The sequence below is a fragment of the Arachis stenosperma genome, chromosome 10 (genome assembly GCF_014773155.1).
Source record: "Arachis stenosperma cultivar V10309 chromosome 10, arast.V10309.gnm1.PFL2, whole genome shotgun sequence".
In the NCBI taxonomy this organism is placed as follows: domain Eukaryota; kingdom Viridiplantae; phylum Streptophyta; class Magnoliopsida; order Fabales; family Fabaceae; genus Arachis; species Arachis stenosperma.
In genome coordinates this window covers 125,273,000-125,294,848 of record NC_080386.1, presented here as the reverse complement: position 1 = coordinate 125,294,848, position 21,849 = coordinate 125,273,000, and the positions used below count along the sequence as shown (strand labels likewise).

General features: G+C 29.1%; 2 protein-coding genes across 2 annotated transcripts; both read right to left on the bottom strand.

Annotated features, from left to right (window-relative positions):
* Positions 1-3,950: 3,950 nt before the first annotated feature.
* LOC130958048 (mini zinc finger protein 2) lies at positions 3,951-4,544 on the bottom strand. Its single transcript, XM_057884935.1, has one exon. It carries the CDS (start codon positions 4,364-4,366, stop codon positions 4,091-4,093), a length of 276 nt encoding a protein of 91 aa, XP_057740918.1. The 5' UTR covers positions 4,367-4,544; the 3' UTR covers positions 3,951-4,090.
* A 7,240-nt stretch (positions 4,545-11,784) lies between these two features.
* On the bottom strand, positions 11,785-12,743 carry LOC130957641 (uncharacterized mitochondrial protein AtMg00810-like). Its single transcript, XM_057884492.1, has 2 exons — positions 12,211-12,743; positions 11,785-12,103 (listed from the first exon to the last, which is right to left on the bottom strand). Exons 1-2 carry the CDS (start codon positions 12,741-12,743, stop codon positions 11,785-11,787), a joined length of 852 nt encoding a protein of 283 aa, XP_057740475.1.
* Positions 12,744-21,849: the final 9,106 nt, after the last annotated feature.

Sequence of the window (21,849 nt, the reverse complement as noted above, 5' to 3'; positions counted from 1 at the left end):
CGATGCTCGTCTGGTGAAACTGGACTGTTGAAGATGCTTCATGTCGATGGTGTTGCACACACTACTTCTCAGTGACGACGACCCTCACGGAGACCCTAAACCAACCATTGAAAATGGATTTTCTCTTCTTTTCTTTTTTAAATGGTCATTTTTTTGTTTGTTTAAAATGATCATTTCTTTCCCTAACATATTTTTGGCATAATGTATTTTAACATTATTCTATCTTTTAATGAGACCCAATTACCATTATCTTAATATAATTCGATTTATCTCTATCAGACAAAAAGGAAGGCCCAATAACCACATTTTTTCTGGAGCCCAATTTTTTTTTATTACACAATTTCTTTCTTAAACAAATATGGACACTAAACTCAAACGAAAATCATGATCTTCTATCACAAGACACTCAATCCAGCCATCTTATAGACATGTGTTATTTTCGTTGTGTGACATTTACCGTTAGCATCACACTATGATTTATATTGTCAATACTATAGAATTTTCTTTTCACTAAAACTAGTATTTTTATATTTTTAAATTTCAATTTAGATACGTTAATTTTTTAAGTACATTATTTTCTAATTTTTTATTATAATTTTAAATTTTAAATAATTATAATTAATTATTGAATAATAAATATGATTCCATCACAAAAAAATATGATTCCAAAAAAATTGGAATGTTGCATATATTATACCTGAGAGAGATGAGAACCTCCCTATTATATAACGTGTATGCTAGAAAATAAAAAAAAATATTTTTTTATGATAATGATGATCGGATCTTTTTTTTTTAGGAAGATCTTCTCAACAGTGTGAGACCGCAATTCGAATATCTTATTGCCTAAGTCGTTTGTTTGGGATTCGCTTCGTGCTATTGAGTCGTGACAAGATCTAGACTGGGTGGATTAGGCCATCCTGCAATTATTATTATTATTATTATTATTATTATTATTATTTTATATTGCTTGGAAATTCCTTCTTTTTGAGAAGGATAGAAAAAGTAAAATGGAGGAAGATACCGTTAGGCAAACTAATGTTTCATAAAATATCTTATGGAACGTGATGATCATCAAATATCTCATGCATTCAATAATTTTGGCATACGATATTATAACAATCACATCTCCCTCCATTATATCAAACATTCATTACTTGCATGGTTGGATGTACTTCTGCCTGTTAAAAGAAGTGCTATTTACACTCAATTTTCAATCGCTCTAGTAATAAGGACACCTTGAATTATAGTCATATGAAAATAGTTTTGATGTAATAATCAATATTATAGAATTTATATAGTCATGTAATAATTATCTTGCCTAATACATTAACAAAAATTTATTAAGTCTTACAATTGCTTCGTTCGTAATTCAAATAAAACAATGTGCTTTGTTAATTGTGCCAAATAGTATTCCTATAGACTATTTTTTTGTTTTACAGTATCCCCAACCTGACAGGTCAAAGACTAATTCGTTAAAGATCTAAACTCCATTTAAGAGTTTATTGTTGGCCAATGGGTTGCTACATATACAAGACGAAATTCAAATTTTCGACATTTGTTTAAGCAGACGAGTGATCTGACCACTTGACCAACCTAAGTTGGTTGTATTATTCCTATAGACTATAGTAACAGTTTATTGATATTAAACTTTAACAATATATATGTTTTGGATTCAAGGTTTATAACTATGCAATAATTGCGTTAAAGGGAAAAGTTTAGGGGCTAGCAACTTTGTCAAATTCTGGCCAGCATGTAATCAATAAAGAAAAGTGAGTCATTTGATAAAATTTCACACTAATTTCACACCATTAAAAACCTCATTGATGACTATTTGATGGCTATAAATTCCAAAAGTTGCTGCCTCTAGCATTCTTCTGCATTAAAATTCATAAATAAAAATTTATTATCCAAATGATATAATTACGTAGCATGAATAAAATTATTTTTAACAGAAATATTAATGATATAATAATTCATTTAATTTTTTTATCAATTTAATATTTGTATATAAGTGATTTTATGATCGTTTATGATCTAAATATTTATAATTTTTTTTATTAACTTCAAAAAATAAAAAAATCAACAAAAACAAATAAAAAGAGAAAAACGATGAATACAAAACTTACACAAAGATACCTACAATTTCAATGAAAAAGAATAGAGATATTTGTAATTCCAAACATTTCTTGTATTTGATTGTTTTTAAAATGTCTTTTTATGATGATGATGTGTTTGAAGATGATGAAATAATGGGAAATAGAAGGACTGTTTGGTGAATTAAGAATGTATATGTATGAATGTGTTCTCCGGAAATTAAATATATATTTTGGAATAGACATATACCAGATTGAGCATTAACATATACCTGAAAGTTGGTTCAATTGCAGAGGTCATATATGCCTAACATCTCCACTTTTGTTTGTAGCACCTCACATGGAAAATATCTAATACATTCAAGAAAGTGCTGTTTTCTATCTCTTTTTATGAAAGCTAGCTATGGGGCACAACAAGTATCTTCCAAATATCTTCCCCCCTTTCCACATTCTTCATTCTTAATCTTAGTTACCATCCACTTCTTGATTAGCATAAAACAAACATTCATATATATAGTTTCAAGTTTTATATATACATCAAATATTGTTTATTACTATTATCACTATATATGCTAAGGTATGTGCCCTTCTTCTAACTATTCATTTCTAATCCATCAATCTATCTTATATATGTATTTTTGTTACTTTCCAATTTCAATTGCATCAATTACTCCATATAAACTTTAACTATGTATTTAGGGAATTCATATATGAATAGAATTTAGTATTTAAAATTAATTTTAAAAAAATTAGTAGAAAAAATTGGCTCCATATTTTGGTAACTTAATTATTGTGTTTTCAATTACTACATACTTTAATTAATTTTGGTTTGATACATTTCGTTATTCATTTTAGTAATCAATACAATTGCATTGAAGAAGCAATGGAAAGATTAAGCCATAAACATATTTTTAATGCGTGACTTAATTTCTTTTCCAACTTTTGTTTTAGGCCTTTTTTCAAGTTTTGAGCTATGCGGTGGCTAGCTATAATAAGTTTAAATCAACTTTTAATAAGTAACTAATGAAAGTTCTTTATTTCAACAACCAACATGATTAGACATGTGGACCGTTATAAATGTGTTCAAAGTGATCTCAAACGACATTAATTAGTGGATTTCATTTTTAGGTTTAGTGATTGTTAGTTGAAAGAAGTTGCCAAAACTAGTTATAATAATGCCTTAGCTTTAAGCATATGAAACAAAAAATAAAGAGAAGAGGATATAATATGATAATAATAATGGTGGTTAATTAATTTCTAGGATGATTGTGAATTTTAATTTATACATCATATTTTATTTCCATTTGTTATAAACGACACATGGTTGTTGCACACTAGGGAAACTTACTAGCATGCATAATATGGTAGAAAAAAATTGACAAAGAATATTCAAGAAACATTATTATTGTCTTGGTCATCATGTATTATATAGGAGAAAATTTAATTCAGAAACGGCTCATTACCAAAATAGAAAAAAGAAAAAAAAATTGGAAAGAGAGGGCTAAACAAAGTAGGGGGGGGGGGGGGTTTGGTTTAGCGTGAAGGGTTCAAATTATTTTGGATATTTTCTACGATCTTGATTGGATATCAAAAATATCATCACACCAAAAAGGAAATAGAAATTAAAGAAAGAAAATAAATAAAAAAATTATTCACTTTAATTTGTTGACTAGTAGTTTATCAACAACAAGCAAATAATCCTTAATAACATGGCTCACACATAATTATATATGACAAAAAAATATTAATTAAAATTAAGAAAATACAACTTCCTAATTGCTTTAACCCTTTACACACATAAAATTAAGAACATACTACTCTAGCTAGAATAATACCAATATTAATAGAGTGAAATAATGAATGTTAAAATCCCAAATCTTAACACCAAGGAAAATAAAATAATTAAGCAAGTCCACAGAATATTTTACAACCATTTCTTTTTTTTTGTTTTTTGAAAAAAAAAAGAGGCATTACAATTTTTTAAAAGTGGTCTCTTTCTAAGTAGTTCCATTATTAGAGGGTGGTGGTGAAGAACACTCACACACTACTTCAGTCTCAACCTCTCTCTTGTGGAAGCTTCTATGGCAGCCGCAAGCGGCGCAGGCGAGGGCAGCCCCTGTCCCCTCCTCGCCGCTTGCCATGAACTCCCTGCAGCCATCGACCGCGTAGCCGCCTACGCTCGCGGCGTGGTTCTTCTGGCACTCACCATATTTCACCGTCCTAACACTCCTTGTTGGCTCCTCTCTTCTCAAAACTACTTGGCGCTTCCTCATTCTATAGAACTATTTTGAGACGAAGAAGGAAAAAGAAGAGGAGAAAATTGTTGAGAATTTTAATTTGTTAGTGTTTTGTGTGAGTTTGGTGAATTGAAAATCAAGTAGAGGCATATATAGAAAGAAATCTGGTAAAGAGAGAGAAAGAAAAAGTGAGAGAGAGCCCTAACCCTAGAATGTGTATTTATAAATAAAACTCTTATGAATACAATCATGTATTAGTGGACACAGCTCATAACCACTATTTCAAAAAAAAAGAAAAAGAGAAATATTTAGTGTGTATGTACAATTCAATCATGTAATGCAGTAATTCTTTGAATATTATTGGGGTCTTGTATTAACTGAGAAATTAAATCTTGGAATTAAATTTGGAATCAAAGAATAATTGAGTAAATTAGTTAAATTACGATATATTTACATGGTAACTTTTTTAATTTTTTGAACAATTAGTACATGAAAGTGAATATTTAAATTAATTAAATAATAATAAATTCTTAAAAAAGCTGACTAAAGTCTAAATTTTAAAAGATAAGTAACATTTTTTATCTTAATTATATATTGTCTAAATCTTCAATCAATTAGTGAATAATTCTTTAAATAATTATCGAAAATAAATTATCTTGAGTTAGTCGAATGATCAATTCAAACGTTTGTTTAAATAAGTATATATCAGGGATTGAAATTATATTTTATGTATGCAATAATTTATTGGCGAACGATAAATTTTTATTTAAAATTCATATCCACGACGAATTAATCCTTTAATCTATTAGGTTGGGAGATAGCATGAAAATTTAATAAAAAAAGTTAGGGAAAATAATAACATGGGTGAACTTGACTTTGTTTCATTCTACGGATTAATTGCAACCGTTTAATTTTTATACGTTATCGTTAACATTCAATCAAGTGTTGTACATAGGCAAAAGGTAATTTCTTTATTAAGATAGTAGACTTGACAGTTATACATAATTACATATCAGTAATAATTTTTTACCTTTTACTCTTTTGGTATATAAAAATTAAATTCTTAATTTGGGTGCAGTATATAATAATATGTGAAATTAAAAATATTATGTGTATACTAAAAATTAAATATTATATATTTACATATATACATATATCATTTTATATATTTTTAATATATATTTTATATAAATAATTAATTTTTAGTCTACACATAATTTTGATTGAAAAAAAAATCAGCATTAATTGTACTTAAAGTAGGTATAAGTGAGAATTTTACTAATAAATTAAAGTAGGTATTAGCTTAGAGTAATTTCACCCCGTGATGAACCAACTTGATGAATTTGGTGAGACAATGGCATTGAGTTGAAATTTAATAAATTAACTAGAAAAGCAAAAATAAACAAATAAAAGTTTAAATAAAAGGGTACTGAGCGCAATCAGTAATATAAAACGCCAGTGTACAATTTACTATAATTACAAAATTTCCATCCTATTCACCTAATTCACTGTTCATAATAAGGTATCAATTGAAATCATCAAATAAATCCAAAAATGATTCCCTCAAATACAAGGGAAAGCTCAATAATAATTAATCAGTGATGGGCTTAAATTGGGAAGAAAGCTTTTCATATTTTTAGCTAGGAATAAATAAAATAAATAAAGATTGGTTTTAAATTTGGGATGACCAGCTAAGCCAGATTTAAGCCTTACACAGTGTGGCCCCTAATAACTTTCATAGTAAAATGGTAATAATTTTTTTTATTATTAAATAAATTTTAATTTTTATAAAATACATGTATTTTATAAATACGTTTATATTCAATCCCTCAAAACGGCATCATTTGCATTAAAATAGATTGTTCTGTCTCTTGAATCAAATTACTAATGGTCACTTTATCATTTATTTGTAGTTGGATATCATAGTTCTAAAAATTGAACTAGAGATCAAATTGATAGAATTAAAAATTTAAATATTTAATCGAAATTAAATCAGATATAATAAAATAATATATTTATATATAAAATATATAATTTTTAAATTTTTTATATTTTATTATTTTATATCAGTTAACCATTAAAAATTATACCGATTTAATCGGTTAATTAATTATTTTAACAGATCTATTACTAATTAATTTTTATCTTAAACCGAACTAATTTAGTATTTAATTTCTGATTAACTTAGCCGAACCTGTGAATTTGGTCCGGTTCTTAGAACAAAAGTTGAAAATCACATAATAGTTATTAGTAAAAATAGAAAGATATTAGATTAAGTAGTTACTCAAAAAGTTAAAACTGATATATTTTGGTCTTGGCAGTCAAAATTCTCATTCAAAGATGATGTAGTAAGTTAACTACTAACATGGCAAACTAAAATCCTCATGTGAAAAATACCTTATGTCTTTTTTTTCCCCTACCTTATGTCAATATTAAATTTGCCATCCTATAATTTAACATAGCAAATTAAAGATTAAACAATTTAAAATTTTATTATACTAAAACAAATTATGTCCTATTATTATTATTATTATTATTATTATTATTATTATTATTATTATTATTATTATTATTTAGGAGTGTATATAGATTGAATTTGAATCGGCCTAATCTGTATATCCGATGGTATCCGAATTTAATATTTTTTGTGGGGTGCATTGATACGATGGCAATAAGAGATTTGTCCAGAAGTGCTATATATCTTCACCTAAAAACGTGAAGATGATAGGTAAGCTTTGCCAAACCCTGTACGACCAAAAATTCAGAATGATTCCTTTAATTAATTTGTTGTTTGCATGTACATGTTGCTATCTGTGTTGTAGGATCCATCATCGTTTCATGAATAATAAATCCGCTCTTGCCGAGTTGTCTTCTTTAATTTATATAAATCTTATTTTCTAATTACTACTTCATACATAAAAGTGGTGTTTCATTTGTCAAAAGCTTCATACATTTTTCAAGAGAGACATTATGTGAGAGCAAATGTATGTTTCATTTTAATTAAATTGGAAGCGTGCATGTCTCATTTTAGTCTTCAAAATTTTAAAAGATTCCAATTTAATATCTAAGAAAATTACATTTTTGAGTCTTGTATAATCAGGTTCATTTTGTTCACTCCATAATCAATGAAATAAAAGATTATATTTTTTTTTCATTATTATAAATCTAACATCTATCAAGCATAAAATTTCTAAATAATTTATAAATATGAAATATCTCGTATTTTATAAGTTATTTTTTTAAATTAAATTAGACCCGTTTAATTTTAATTCTAATATAATATCGAACAGAAAAAAAATAGCATTGTTATATTTTGTTTGATAATAAAATAAAATAAATTATAAAAATTTAATTTTTTTTTATTTTTTAATAAAAAATAAAAAAATAAAAAATAATTTATATTTTTATATTTTTTATTAAAAAAATACAAAATATATTAATTTAATGTGTCTAAACATAATATATCCGAATAGAGCAGCTAATGTTATTAGCTATATCTCCCTACAAATATCTATACGCTCTAGATGTTAGGTAAAAAAGGTGTATTATATGTCTTATATTTATTAAAAATAAATTTTTAAAATAATTTATAATATAAAATATTTTATATACTCTTATTCTACAAACTAGTTTCTGAATTGAATTAGGCCCCTCACTCTCTGCTATTTTGTCTCAATACTATGAATCTTTCCGGTTATTATTTTTCGTAGGTCTTTTGTCTTTAAGAGACTAAGCGTTAGTCAATTATTCTTGACGCGTCATATTCCGAAAATCTCAAAAAGTATCTTTTTGATGATAAATTATTATATTTTGTAGTTATTTTCAGTATTTAACATTGCATGCCATGTGGCTGGCATGTATTGGTTGATATATCCCTTAACAAGATATATCAAGTACCAACAAATAGTAAAAGTTGATCAATAATATTAAAATAGCTTACAGAATATTACTGTAGTAAGAACTAAATTATAATTTTAAAATTTTTAAAGCTAAAATACAGCATGCTTATAATTTCAGAGAAAATTGAAAATTTATTCAGTACTTTGTTCGTTGACCTTTGAAAAAAAGAAAGTAGGTATCTAATAAATATAGTATAATGAAAAAGATACGAAATATTTTTTTTCTTTAGTTAAAGTTTAAACACCGACGTGCCACTAAACTGTACGAGTTTCTCAATTGATTACTGTTAAGATAAAAAATACTTATACTTAAGGTTTTTAAAAAATAATATCTTTTAAATAAAAAATTTACATATAGTTGTTTTTATATAAAATTAATAATTAAAAATTATTAAATAATAATTAAAAAAATAAAAAATACTAAAAAATCATCAGAATTTATTATTTTTAATTATCACTTTTAGTCATCAACCTAATTTTTTTACTTTAATAATTTAATAAAATTCTTATATTTTTAAATATTAATAAAAAATAATAAATTTCGTTGATGCTCTAATAATAAAAATATAATATAAGATACAGTAGGTATACTTATGTGCACATTCTACTTTCTAGACCAAAAATAAAATCTCGTGTGGAAGGGATCTTAAGATTTATGGGTCTTTTCAATAATTTATAAAAATTTTGACTATTTTCTATTTAGGAAAAGTTTGATTACTCTACTAGTGCAAAGTTTTGATTATTTTGTGTGAAAAAAATGATTCTATTGTGATAAATTATTTTCATAGAAAAATATGTATAATAATAATATTTGGTAACAAAAAATAATTTAAATTTATCTTATTTAATATTTATTAATTATTGTTAGAATTAATAAATACTAAATAACATAAATTTAGACTAATTTTTTATTGTTTTTCTAGTCTTATTATATATACAAATATGTAATGATCTAATAGATTTTTAGTATTTAAACTATCCTTAATACTATAGAGACAAAAAATAATCAGTTCAAACAGTTTAAATTTATTTTGTTTAGTATTTATATATTAAAGGATGTATTAAATAAAATAAAAAATAATAAATTTTAACAATTTTTTATTAATATTTTTTGTTACAAAATATTTTCGTTAATTAAAAAATAACGGAGCTACGTTAACGTTAATAGGGAGGAAAAATGGCCCCCTAACTTAATAATTTGTACATACTAAGTCTTTAATTTTTCAGTTTGGTCTCTATTTAATTTTTAATTTTTTTTAACTTATATTTTTATGTTAGTTCCATTCAAAAAAAAAATTTATCTCCGATTTTGATTTAGATATTTTTATTAACCAAGTCCAATTAAGTTAAATAATAAAATTTAAAATAATATTAATTATAACTGATTTTTATTAAATTAGATTAATTTAATTAAATTTATTTAACAAAAAGGTTTAAACGGACAGTATTATTCTTAAACGATTCATATCTGCTTTATGCTCTCACTCTTAGAATCAATCAGTCCTTCCATTATGGTTACGAGAGAGTTCATTAACATTTTTATATAGTTCAATTATGTTGTAGCGTTTATTTATGGAAAGTAATCAATTTAACCTTTGAAAAACAAGGGGACAAAGTTGTAGTGATAATTATGAAATATTCTAAAGTAACCATCCTTTACAGTACATATGACTTCGGAATTGTCATCATTATGTAGTCTACAAGAGCTAATTGCAGCCACCTAATTAATGCATATAAACATAGGTTTATTGAAGATTTAAAGTACACTCTCTTTTTCAGATGCTTTTAAATGGAACATTAAGCTAATTTTGGAGTCTTAAGTGGGACATTATAATACGCTAAACTAATTAAATTTATCCTTGTGAAGTTATGATTATGATTATTGGTGGCTAAATTAGTCACACTAATATTTTTTAAATAATTTCCATTTTATCTTTAATTTTAGCCAAATGCATGTATAATCATTTAAGTTGAGTAAAAATTTGTATTGATTGTGAAGTTTCACATCGATTTGAGAGAAAAATAAAATATGTCTTGTAAAAATGTGATTACGAATACTCAATGTGAAATGTTTTATTATCATCCATACTATAAAAAATAAAACTGGGTGTTCAGAATGCCAAAACGAATTAAATTCACAAGTAGCGGGAGCATTGAGTTAAGCTATTTAAGATGATATCAAAATTATTCGGTTGAATAATAAAACTAACTTTCAAAAAAGAAAAAAATGTTTGGGATGAGAATTACTCTAATGTGATTCATATATATAGGGGTAATTTCATTCTTAAAGAAAGAGGAGAGGTTTAAAAAATGAGCTAATACTGAATTTGGTCTCTGAACTTGTATATAAACTTCAGTTTAGTTTCTGAAATTTTAATTGCCTTTATTTAGTCCCCTAATCTTTATAAACATGATTTATATAATTTTCGAAACAATTTTCTACACACAAACGTTAATAGAACGTTAATATCGACAATCAAATACCACATTAAAACCTATAAAATGATGCAGTTTGAGTTTTGGTACTCAAATAGTCCAAAAATAATGTTGTATCACTTGGTTTGAGAGAAAAAAGTTTCGATAAACACTACTTACGATGTTGCTTTCGGCTATTTGAGTGTCAAAACTAAAACGACGTCGCTTTACAGAATCAAGCATAGCATCTGACTATCTGTGTCAATGTTTCGTTAATGTCTGTGTGTTGAAAATTATTTCAAGGACTCATGAGTTACGTTCACAAAATTTAGAAACTAAATAGAGGCAATTAAAACTTTAAAAATAAAATTGGGTTATTTTTATTTTGATGTGAAATGATATCAGGCTTGAACAAAGAAGAGTAGGGAGAAGAAGAATTCAAAGGAGAGAGAGAGAGAAAGAGAGAGAGAGATGATTCTGTGATTCACTTTGTGAGAAAATGAGAAAGTTAGTTATAGAAACAGTTGGTCTTAAGCTACTTATTATAGTAAGGGATTTGGCCAGTTATCACATTGTGAACCACACATGCTAAAACTGATTAACTAACTCATGCTGAAGGTGTAAACCAACTAACAAAAGTATAAAGTAACTAACTAGCAGCAATGCTTAAGAAACTAATTTGCTCTCTCTAGCTTACTCTATCATGATCCCTGCTAATCAATTTTCTTTCTAGTGCTTCAGGTTTGTTGAGCTCATTTGTTAACACTCGATCATATAATCCCTTTCTATTCCATTATGCTACAGTTGTCATATTTGCTTGAAAAATTGTATCATAGTTACAGCTGTTGTTGTCCCTTTTTGTTTCCTCACATTACTCTAAGATCATAATTCCTGTTGACTCTTCTTCGTTGAGCCTGACTGAGGTATAGGTAGGACTGTACTGTTTCATGTCTTCTACCATTAATTTCGACTTGAATTTCAAAAAGGCAGCACTTGGCAATGATTTTGTCAATATATAAGCCAATTACACAGTTTCAGGAACATGGCTAACTTGAACAACCTTTTTGGTGACATAATCTCGAACAAAGTGGAGATCAGTTTCAAAATATTTTTATTTTGAATGTAAAATTGGATTTCCTGTTAACAATACTGCACTGAGATTATCACAATATACTGATGGGGTGTTGAGAGTGGAATTCGAAATTCAACCATGAGATTCTTGATCCAAATCAATTCAGCAACTAGGTCTGCCATAACTCTATATTCAGCTTCAGTGCTAGATCTTGCAACAGAACCTTGCTTCTTTGAGCTCCATGACACCAGATTTCTTTCAAGAAAGACACAAAAGCCTACAATTGATTTTCTATCATCTGGATCAACTCCGTAGTCAGAATCACTGTATGCCGCAATTCTTTGGACACTTGTTTGTTGTAGGTGCAAACCAAAGCTTAATGTGCCACTGACATATCGTAGCACCCTCTTTACCAACTTTCAATTCTCATCTAAGTGTGTATGCATAAATTATGACACCTTGCCTATACAATACTCCAGTTCTAGACGAGTGACAGTGAGATACTGTAAGCTAAGTTCCTCACAACTGATATGTAAAGCCTTGGATTATTAAAAACTGAACCACCAAAGGCCGAGAATGTAACTGAGGATGGGAGGGGTGTGTGACAAGGTTCGCAGTCCTCTATTTCTACCTTTTTAACTAAATCTTTGATGTACTTCTCTTGGGATAGGACTAGACCACCAGCATTAGTCTTAGTGACCTGAATTTCAAGGAAGTAGTGCAGATCACCCAGATCTTTTAGTGCAAATTTGTCATTTAGCTGCTGAATCACTTGAGAGATTGCTCCTTCAGAATCTCCTGTGATGATTATATCATCAACATACACAAGCACAAAAGGTGTGAAATTATGTTTAAACCTGACAAAAATAGAAACATCAGACTTTGTGGCACTAAAACCAAGATGCAGCAGAGCTATAGAGTACTTGTGATACCATGTCCTTGATGCCTGCTTTAAACTATAGAGCGCCTTTGTGAGTTTGCATACTAAACATCCATCTCCTAATTCATAGCCTCTTGGTTGCCTCATATATACATCTTTAGTCAAGTCACAATGCAAGAAGGTATTATTCAAATGAAGCTGCCTAATTTTCCAATTCTTGCACAAAACGAATTGAAGTGGGTTTTACTACAGGGTTGTATATCTCAGTGAAATCAAAGCCTAGCCTTTGTGAGAAGCCTGAGCTACCAATTGGACTTTGTATTTTTGTAAGCTACCATCAGAGTTGTATTTAACACTAAAAATTCATTTGCTACCTACTTTTTCTCTTCCTTCAGGTAAGGGAACTAGCTTCCAGGTATGATTTTGGATTAGAGCATTGTACTCTGCATCCATCATAGCTTTCCTGGTTGAATTTGATAAGGCATCTCTTACTGACCTCGGTCCAACATTAGCTGAGAAAAATTTGGGCTGAAACACTCCATTCTTACTCCTTGTGATCATAGGATGAGTATTTAAAGTTGCAGGTAAATGATCATTTGTTAAGGGAAGCAAAATTTCTAGGACTGAAATAGAAATTGGGATTGGTGTGGCTGATGGTGCTGATGGCATGGAAACAGAGAAGTAGAATCTAAGGTTTGATTATTTAAAGTGTTTGAGGGAGCAGAATTAGCAGTTAAAGTTGGTGCTGGTGATGGTTGAAAATTGCTTGGGCTAGGCTAGACAGGTGTTGGTGTATGTGATGTAGAGCTTGGAGTAGTTGGAGCTAATGTAACATTTGAATTTCTTGGCAAATTATTTTTGTATGCAGACTGAATTGTGGAATCTCTTAGGAGAGGAATGGTTGGTGCTAATTGAGGGTTAGGTAGGGAAGTTGCTTCTTATATAGTTGTACCATTTTTTAATGGAAATCGTTGCTCATCAAAAACTACATTGCTTGAAATCACCACTTTGCCTTGTACAGTAAGACAATTGTATCCTTTGTGAATTGTGCTGTAACCTAGAAAGACACAGGATGCTGACTTGAATTCCAATTTGTGCTTATTATATGGCCTCAAATATGGAAAACACAGACAATCAAACACCTTAAGATTTGTATAATCAAACTTCTTTACAAATAATTTGTCAATAGGGGACTGATCCTGTAGAATTTGAGTTGACAGCCTGTTTATCAAGTAGACTACAGTCATAAAGGCTCTTCCTTAATATTTGGTTGACATTCCAGTACCTACAAGCATTGCGAGGCCTTTCTCCACCACATGTCTGTGCTTTCTCTCAGCGCTGTCATTTTGCTGGTATTTATGTGGATAGGAGAATCTTTGGTTCACTTCTTGTACTTGTAAGTCCTTAGCTAAACTCACATATTCAATAACATTGATATATTGAAACACCTTAATTTTAGTATTCAATTTCAACTTAATCATTTGTTAGAAACACTTAAAAATTGACTTGATTTAAAAGTGAGTTTTGATAAAATACAATCAGGTATATTTACTATAAACATTAATAAAATTTACGAAATAATAATTTTCATTCAAGTCAAGAATAGGAACAGGACCCAAATATCTTTGTAAACTAGTTGTAAGAAAATAATATACAAAATATTTAAAAGAAGATAGGAAAAACGGTGAGACTTTTCAATGCAGCATGATTCACAAAAATTTTATTAATTTCGTTTAACTTCTAAAAAATGAGGAATATTTTCAAAATGTAGAAATGTGATCATCAACAGGGAAATTAAATTGTCCAATTCGTATAGATAGATACAGAAATAAATATAATAACAATAAGCCTCTCTCCATTTTTGCTTTTGTTAATTATTTGCTTATATGCTTTTGGGCGCTTACTATTGCAAGAGATAAGGATAATGATGACTTCAACTTTGGCTTCAGTGATTCTTCTTAGTTAAGGATCTACCTTAATTTAGTTATACATAATTTGGGTTTTATTCTGAAGAGATCTAGGTATGTATAAATTAAAGAAGATGAATAAGATTCTAAAAGAGAACGAGAGAAATACTGAAATGAAATGTATTGATCTTTGTGAATTATTAAATAAAGTGAATTCTGTTGTGAAATAAATAAATAAATAAGAAAGACGTAAATATAAAATAGAAAAATAAATATGTTTTTATTTTATTATAATATAAATAATTTATATATTTATAGATATTATAATTATTGTAGTTTAAAATTATACAGAAATAAAAGAAAAAAAATAATATTTATAATATAAAAAAGAAAAGAGAATTCTTTTTATTATTTGTACGGATATGGTTTTAGATCATGTCTTATTTATACATGTATGAAGGGTTTATTTTTTAACCTTTATTTAATGAGATTCTCTTGATAACATGATCATTTATCATAAAAAAGGATTGAACCATTCAATGGATTTCTACTGTTATTCTTATCACAACAAATTTTATTTTTATATTGATGGTTGGTTCTCCTGTATAACAGATTCATGCAACCAATTTTTGTTATATCAAAAAATTTAGAATGAAAATTCAATTCGGTTCTGAATTTTTTTTAAAAGATTACGAGGTCTTTAAGCAAAAAAAAATTTTTTTTTTGGTTTTTAATATTTAACTTCGTAGAACTGATTAGTTTTTTTGTCAATGATCTCTCTTCAAAATATATTTATGTGACGCGTTAATTATTAACATATACATCCTCTATTTAATTTTTATAAATAAAAATTAATTTAAAATCACTAATATTTCTTAGTTTTACACAGTAAATTTAGCTATTTTATTTTAAAAAGGTAATAGAAAAATAAAAATAAAAACTAAACGGTCTTGATAATTATCCTTAAAAAATAACGAGACTCCCAACAAAAAAGAATTTGTTAATCCTAGTTGGTTCTTAATGGATAAATCAATAGTTTAACATGTCATGTAGGCTTATTCTATTAATACTGATAGAAAATATTGACACAGGGACTAATCAGTCTCATAAAAATAAAGATTAGGAACCAGAAGTAATTTTTTTTGTTGAGAGCCTTATTGTCTTTTGAGATAATTGTCAAAGGACCGTCTAGAATTTTTTTTCAAAAATTTATAACTATTTTGCAATAGATTTTTTTATCTCAACTAACTTAAGTTAACTCTTCTTTTTATTCTCCCTCAAACTTTAAATTTTTGAAGTGGCCTTGAGTTTGTTCTTAAACTTAATGAAAATAGAGAATGTTAAAGATTTAGTGAATACATACGCAATTTGATCAATATTAAAAGCATGAACAATTTAAAGTTTTTATTGTTGCACACATTATCAAATAAAATGCATATTAAGATCAAAATAGTTGGTGCGGTTATTTATGATTAGGTTGGCCGAGAGATGTACAACACAAGCATGGTCATAATAGAGGGTTAAAGTTCCCAAAAATTTGAATTAAAGCTCAGACAAGAGGTTTACCAGCTATATAAGCTCAGTAGTTGTTGCTCCAAACACTTTGAATTTAGCTATCTGTAGTTAAATAACTCACAAAATAATGTTCCGGTGTTTCCTACTAGCCCAAGCAACAATGTTCGATCCAAAATAATTGCAATAGTCAGAAGTAGACTTGTGATCATCCAAATCTGATCCCAATCTGCATCTGCAAAACTAAAAACTCGAAAGTAAGATGAAGGATTGAATAAAATGTCATGATCAATACTATCTACCAAATATCTCATCAAGATATATTTCACTGATTTTCAGTGAGATAATAGTGGAGAATGCATATACAGACTCACTTTATTAATTGAAAAAGCTATCGCAAGTCGAGTAAGGGTATAATACTATAAACCGGATTTTTAAAAATTAAATAATAAGTTATTTATTGAAGATTATATTTTCATAAATTTTTATTATTAATTAGACAATTTTCGTATTCAAATTTAAAATTTTAGTAATTGAAAAATAATAAAAATTTTATATACTTTAATTTGAATATTTAGATTTTGAACTTTATTTTATGAATAAAAAAATTAATTTTATTATCTCTAATTCTGAATTAGAGTATTTATTTAAAAATAAATTGTAATTTAATGAATAAAAAATATTTTATTTAAAGATAATTTTGTTAGGTTAAAATTGGTTTTCAATTATTACATTACTCCTATTTTTATTAGAAATTACCTACCTACCTTCACCCTTTTTTCCCAAATCAAAACCCAAATCCTAATCCTAATTTTGACCTAACTCACCTTCTCCTAACCTAGCCGTCACCCCACCCCACCCCACCCTCTCGCTCACCCTCACCTACGTTTACACACACATGAGAATAAGAAAAAAAGAAAGGAAAAAATGGAGAAGAGAGAGAGCATGAGAGAGCAGAGGAGAAGAGGGAGAGAGTCGCTGTGCCCTGCCCTATCTCGCGCTGCCATTGCACCATGTTGTCGTCATTGTCGCCGTCGCACAGCAAAGAGAGAAATGCATATGAGAGAGAGACTTCGTGGAGGAGTGAGAACGAGCCAGGAGAGAGACGTCACGTTAATGCTGCAGGTGAGAACATATATTGATTGAAAAATTTGTTAAATTAAGAGGCGCATGAAATATGTGTGTTTAAAACGCGCGTGTGAAGGTGATTTAGAAAAGGAAAAGTATAGGGTACCACTATATTATCTGCTAACTTCTGCCAACTCTTATTTATATTTGTGTTTCATGGAAGTGTATTCGTAGATGTGTCTAATAATTAATATATTTTAAATACATATATAAAGAGACACATCTAGAAAATATATCTATAAAGACACTTCTATTAAACACAGTTATAAAAAAGACATTTTTATTAGACACATCCACAAACACACTTCCATAAAACACAATTATAAATAAGAGTTGGCAGAAGTTGGCAGATATGCTTTTTGTAACGTAGCGGAACCGTTTAGAAAAAAATGACTTGTATGAACTTGTATGATAAAATAACTTAAATGTAAAAGATAATTGATTACTTTTAATTGCTCAAAAGGGGAAAAGTGATCTCAATATTCCTCTTAATTAATTTAATTACCCGGTAAATTAAGGGGAGATATTGATTTGAAGTACCACGTGAATCAAGTTATCCCATCAGATCATTGGTTGATCTTCCTGTTATATCAAATGATTGAAAAGTAATTCATGATCTTTAAAAAAAAAAAGAAGTAGCATTGAATAAAAAGCTAGAGATGATTAAGACGTATTTAAATTGACCATAGGCACTACAACATTTTTGAGCTATTGCAACATATAATATAAATAACCTTTAAAAGGTGTTGTCTAAAATAGTCAAAAGCAACATTTAAGATTTGTTGCAAAGAAATAAAATTATTGCAACTCTTTGTTAACCAACATGCTACAAACGTTCTCTTTGATCAATTTAAGATACATGTGAAAAAGCGTTGCTTTATAAATTAAATAGGCAACATTTATAGTATTTATCTATTATACTCTCTAAGAGTTGTCTTTAAATGTTTAATGAACTTCCCATTGTAAGTGTTGTCTAAAGTTATTTCACTAAATTTTTATTTTATTTATTTTTTAAAATTACTCTTCTCCTCCTAAACTCAACCAAAATTAAGAAAAGAAGCACAAAACACATCAAGCAATAATTGATTCATCACATTCCTGGCTACCATTACTTAAAAACAAAACTCAAGTCTCGAACCATACCATTTCAGAATCAAAATCCTAACCCTAACTCAATTTTCCCCTTTAACGAAATTGACGTGCGTTCTGCATTCCTCTCTGCTCCTCGTCGTTGTGTTCATCATTGCTTAAGCTCGCGCCGTGTTCTACTCTGCTCGCGCCGTATTCTTTTTGCTCGCATCGCGTTCTGCTATAGTCTGATCTGATGTGTTCTTCTACCCGCGCCGTTCTAAGACTTCTGCTCTTCTCCGCCATTTTGAAATCTCTTCTCCACTCCACCGTTCTGAAACATCTGCTTTGCTCCGCCGTGGTGCCGTGCTCTGTCCATCTCAGGCGAGTTGACAACTCTCCGCCGTTCACTTCTTCCTCTCAAGCCTCTCGCCTCTTGCCTCGGTCCTCAGGCATCTCTTCCTTGAAGGCGCCGTCGTTCTTGGAGGCTTGCATAGATCTCTCAGGCATGACAAAAATTTCTTCCAGATTTTACATAATTATTTTGGTTGAATTGTTGAAATAACAAAACTATTCAGAGACTTGTTTTCTACTTCTTCTTCTTCTTCGACTTCTTCAGTGCTCCATGGTGCAGTAATACCTCATAATTGGTTCGAGACTTATACATGTCACCAATTTCCATTTATGTGGCTTGAAATGGTCCTGTGATGACAGGGAACTTGCTTCTGGAGGTAATGATAATCAGGTATGCTTCTATTAACACTAGTGTAGATTAAAAACCAAAACATGATTGAATGTAATGATTTATTATTATATGAGCAGCTATTGGTATGGAATCAGCACTCTCAGCAACCGGCATTGAGACTCATGGAGCACACAGCTGCCGTGAAGGCTATAGCATGGTTGCCTCACCAGAGCGGTCTCCTTGCGTCCGGCGGTTCCACCACCAATAGGTGTATCCGTTTCTGGAACACTACAAATGGCCATCAGTTGGACTTTGTTGACACTGGAAGCCAGGTTTCTTTCCTAAGCTGTCTATTGAGACATGAATGAATAATGTACAATGGTTCTATAATAATGACAATAACAATGTTTGACTAGGTTTGCAACCTTGCTTGGAGTAAAAATATGAATGAGATAGTAAGCACTCATGGAATCAGATCATGGTGTGGAAATATCCATCACTAGCAAGGGTAATATTTTACTCGATTTATTATGGCAGTAGAGAATTTCAAGTAATAAAAATATTGAATTTGATCATTAGGTTGCAACTCTAACTGGCCACAATATGAAAGTGCTTTACCTTGCAATGTCTCCTGATGGTCAAACAATAGTCACTGGTGTAGGGGATGATGAGACATTGTGCTTCTGGAATATCTTCCCATCCATGAAAACACCTGTAAGCACTTATGCAGTGTCAAATTTATATTTGGCTTAAATGGATTTATTGGCAAGAAAAATTCCAAGGAAGACCAATTAAACTGGAAAGGAAATTGGAATCCAAACAATGCCATAAGCCTCATGAAGACTATAGTCGATTTGAAAAATCTGTGTCTTGTTACATTGGGTTATCTAACTCAACTGTGAGGTTTCACATTTGTAGGATTTGCTAAAGGTATATAAAGAGACCAGAAATGGAATGTTAAGACTTGATTACTCCACTAAGTTCTCACCATGGCTTGCATTTGGAAGCTTGTCTCCTCGTTTAATTGTTAACAAATTTACTTTCATTATTCAATATATTGGCATAAAAAATTATTTGCTTGTAACCATTAAAGATGCTGTTTGATATTTAAGTTAACTTTAACTTGATAATGATTAAGAAAGTGAAGTTGTGAATGCAATTGTGCCGCTTTTAAAATATGAATAAGTATATAGCTGAAATCTTGCTTATTTATGTAATTATTTATGTTGACATCTCAAATTATTGCTTTGTTGAATAGCTGAAGAGCCAGGAGAATTATTCTTACATGGTGGTTATATCTACTAGTTCTTCTTCTTCCTATACAAAGATTCAGATCAGTATTTCTTTTAGGGGTTTTATGAAAAGTAGGTTTTACTTTTATGCTTTTTCTTCATCTAATTTTTTCACTTATTTTCCTATGCATTTTAGAAGTGGTCTAAATTATTAGAGTTAATTAGTGGATTGAAGAACATGTCTCAGTTTATATAAGAACTCTTTTCATAAATATATTTAACAAAAATGTAGTGCCACTGCCACCTAAAGAGGGTTTTGTCACTCATCCTTACAAGAACTCAAGGTAACTAATAATAATAAATAGCATCCTTGTAATTATTTTTAATATGTAATTAGTCTTACTTTATTTGTGTTATTTTGTGCATGCAGTGATTCAAAGAAATTTATTAGAAGTTTAATTTATATATGAAAGTTAGTTAATCAAGTAGTATTGGCTGCAAATTCAAAGAAATTAAAGCACTAACTAGTTGAATTGCTGATACACGTGGCAGAGAAGTATGACAAAAAGGCAAGAGGTATTAGGATGTCTTCTACAAGTACCAAAAGGACAAGGTATAGGGTTATTTGTTTATTATGTTTTATTTAGTTGATACTAGGTAAAATATTATTTTTTTTAATTAGAATTAGTTATAAGCATCTTCGCCATTGGTTTTATTGTTTTCAAAATTATAAGCATTTCAGAGCCCAAGGGTACCTAGTTTGCACCACCATTGGTTTCATTGTTTTCGGAATTATAAGCATTTCCATTCATGTCCATTCCTGTCATGGCTTGCAAATGAGCCTTTTATTAAAATTTAATTGGGGGATTATATTGTACGATTCCACATGGACATTTTTATAGCATATAGTATCTGCAAAGCCTATGTGTGCAGAAAATTTAATTTGTAATAAGCTAGATGAGGTGATATATACTCCATTATTTCTTTCATCCATTTTGTTCCTATAAGTATTGCCCTATTAACAATCCCCAAAGAAGAAAAGTGAGCTACAAGAAGATTTTTGTCTACTTAGGATTTTCTGTTCCAAACAAAGTACACACAATGAATAATAAAAGGATTAGCATTACTATTATATTATCAAATCTATCACTAGTCTTAGCTGCTTCCTTTCTCTTGCTTGTGTCTTCAAAACTTCCAGCAGCAGCACACAAACAACGCCAATCCCATCTTTAGCCTTGTTGAAATCCATGATGAGTTGATAAGAATTGACTAAGGTAGGGTTCTTATTAGAAGATTAGGAATTTGGGAAGAAAAGGTAAAAAGTGTTATCACTATAAGGGTGGCATGCTAGTTTCTACTTTTGAAAATTTTGTTTAAAGACAAATCATGATGGCCTTCACTAGACTCTTGTAGAAACTATTTTTGTGTGTCATTATCTCAATTGCTATATCTCTTTGTCTCCATCTTTATGATCTCTCTTTATACAATCCAAGCACTTTCCATAGGATAAGAATTTGAGTTACTTGAGAATTTGATAAGAATTTGTATATCTAGTGTTATTCTTCTAATTTGATGCCTTGGATTTATAGGTTAGTTCGCAGGAGGGTATTGAAACAAAGAACCTTGCTTCGGATATTGCTGATATTTCCATAAAAGAAAAATCCTCAAGTTCTCCCACTACTACTTGTAATCAAGATGGTGGTTTCTTGTGGAAGGATGAT

What these genes read in the sequence shown, in the direction of transcription:
- LOC130958048 (XM_057884935.1), bottom strand. Translation starts at nt 4,366, where the DNA reads ATGAGGAAGCGCCAAGTAGTTTTGAGAAGAGAGGAGCCAACAAGGAGT.
- LOC130957641 (XM_057884492.1), bottom strand. Translation starts at nt 12,743, where the DNA reads ATGAGGCAACCAAGAGGCTATGAATTAGGAGATGGATGTTTAGTATGC. An exon ending in TTAGCTTACAGTATCTCACT is followed by an intron (nt 12,104 to 12,210) that starts GTCACTCGTCTA and finishes ACGATATGTCAG; the next exon opens with TGGCACATTAAGCTTTGGTT.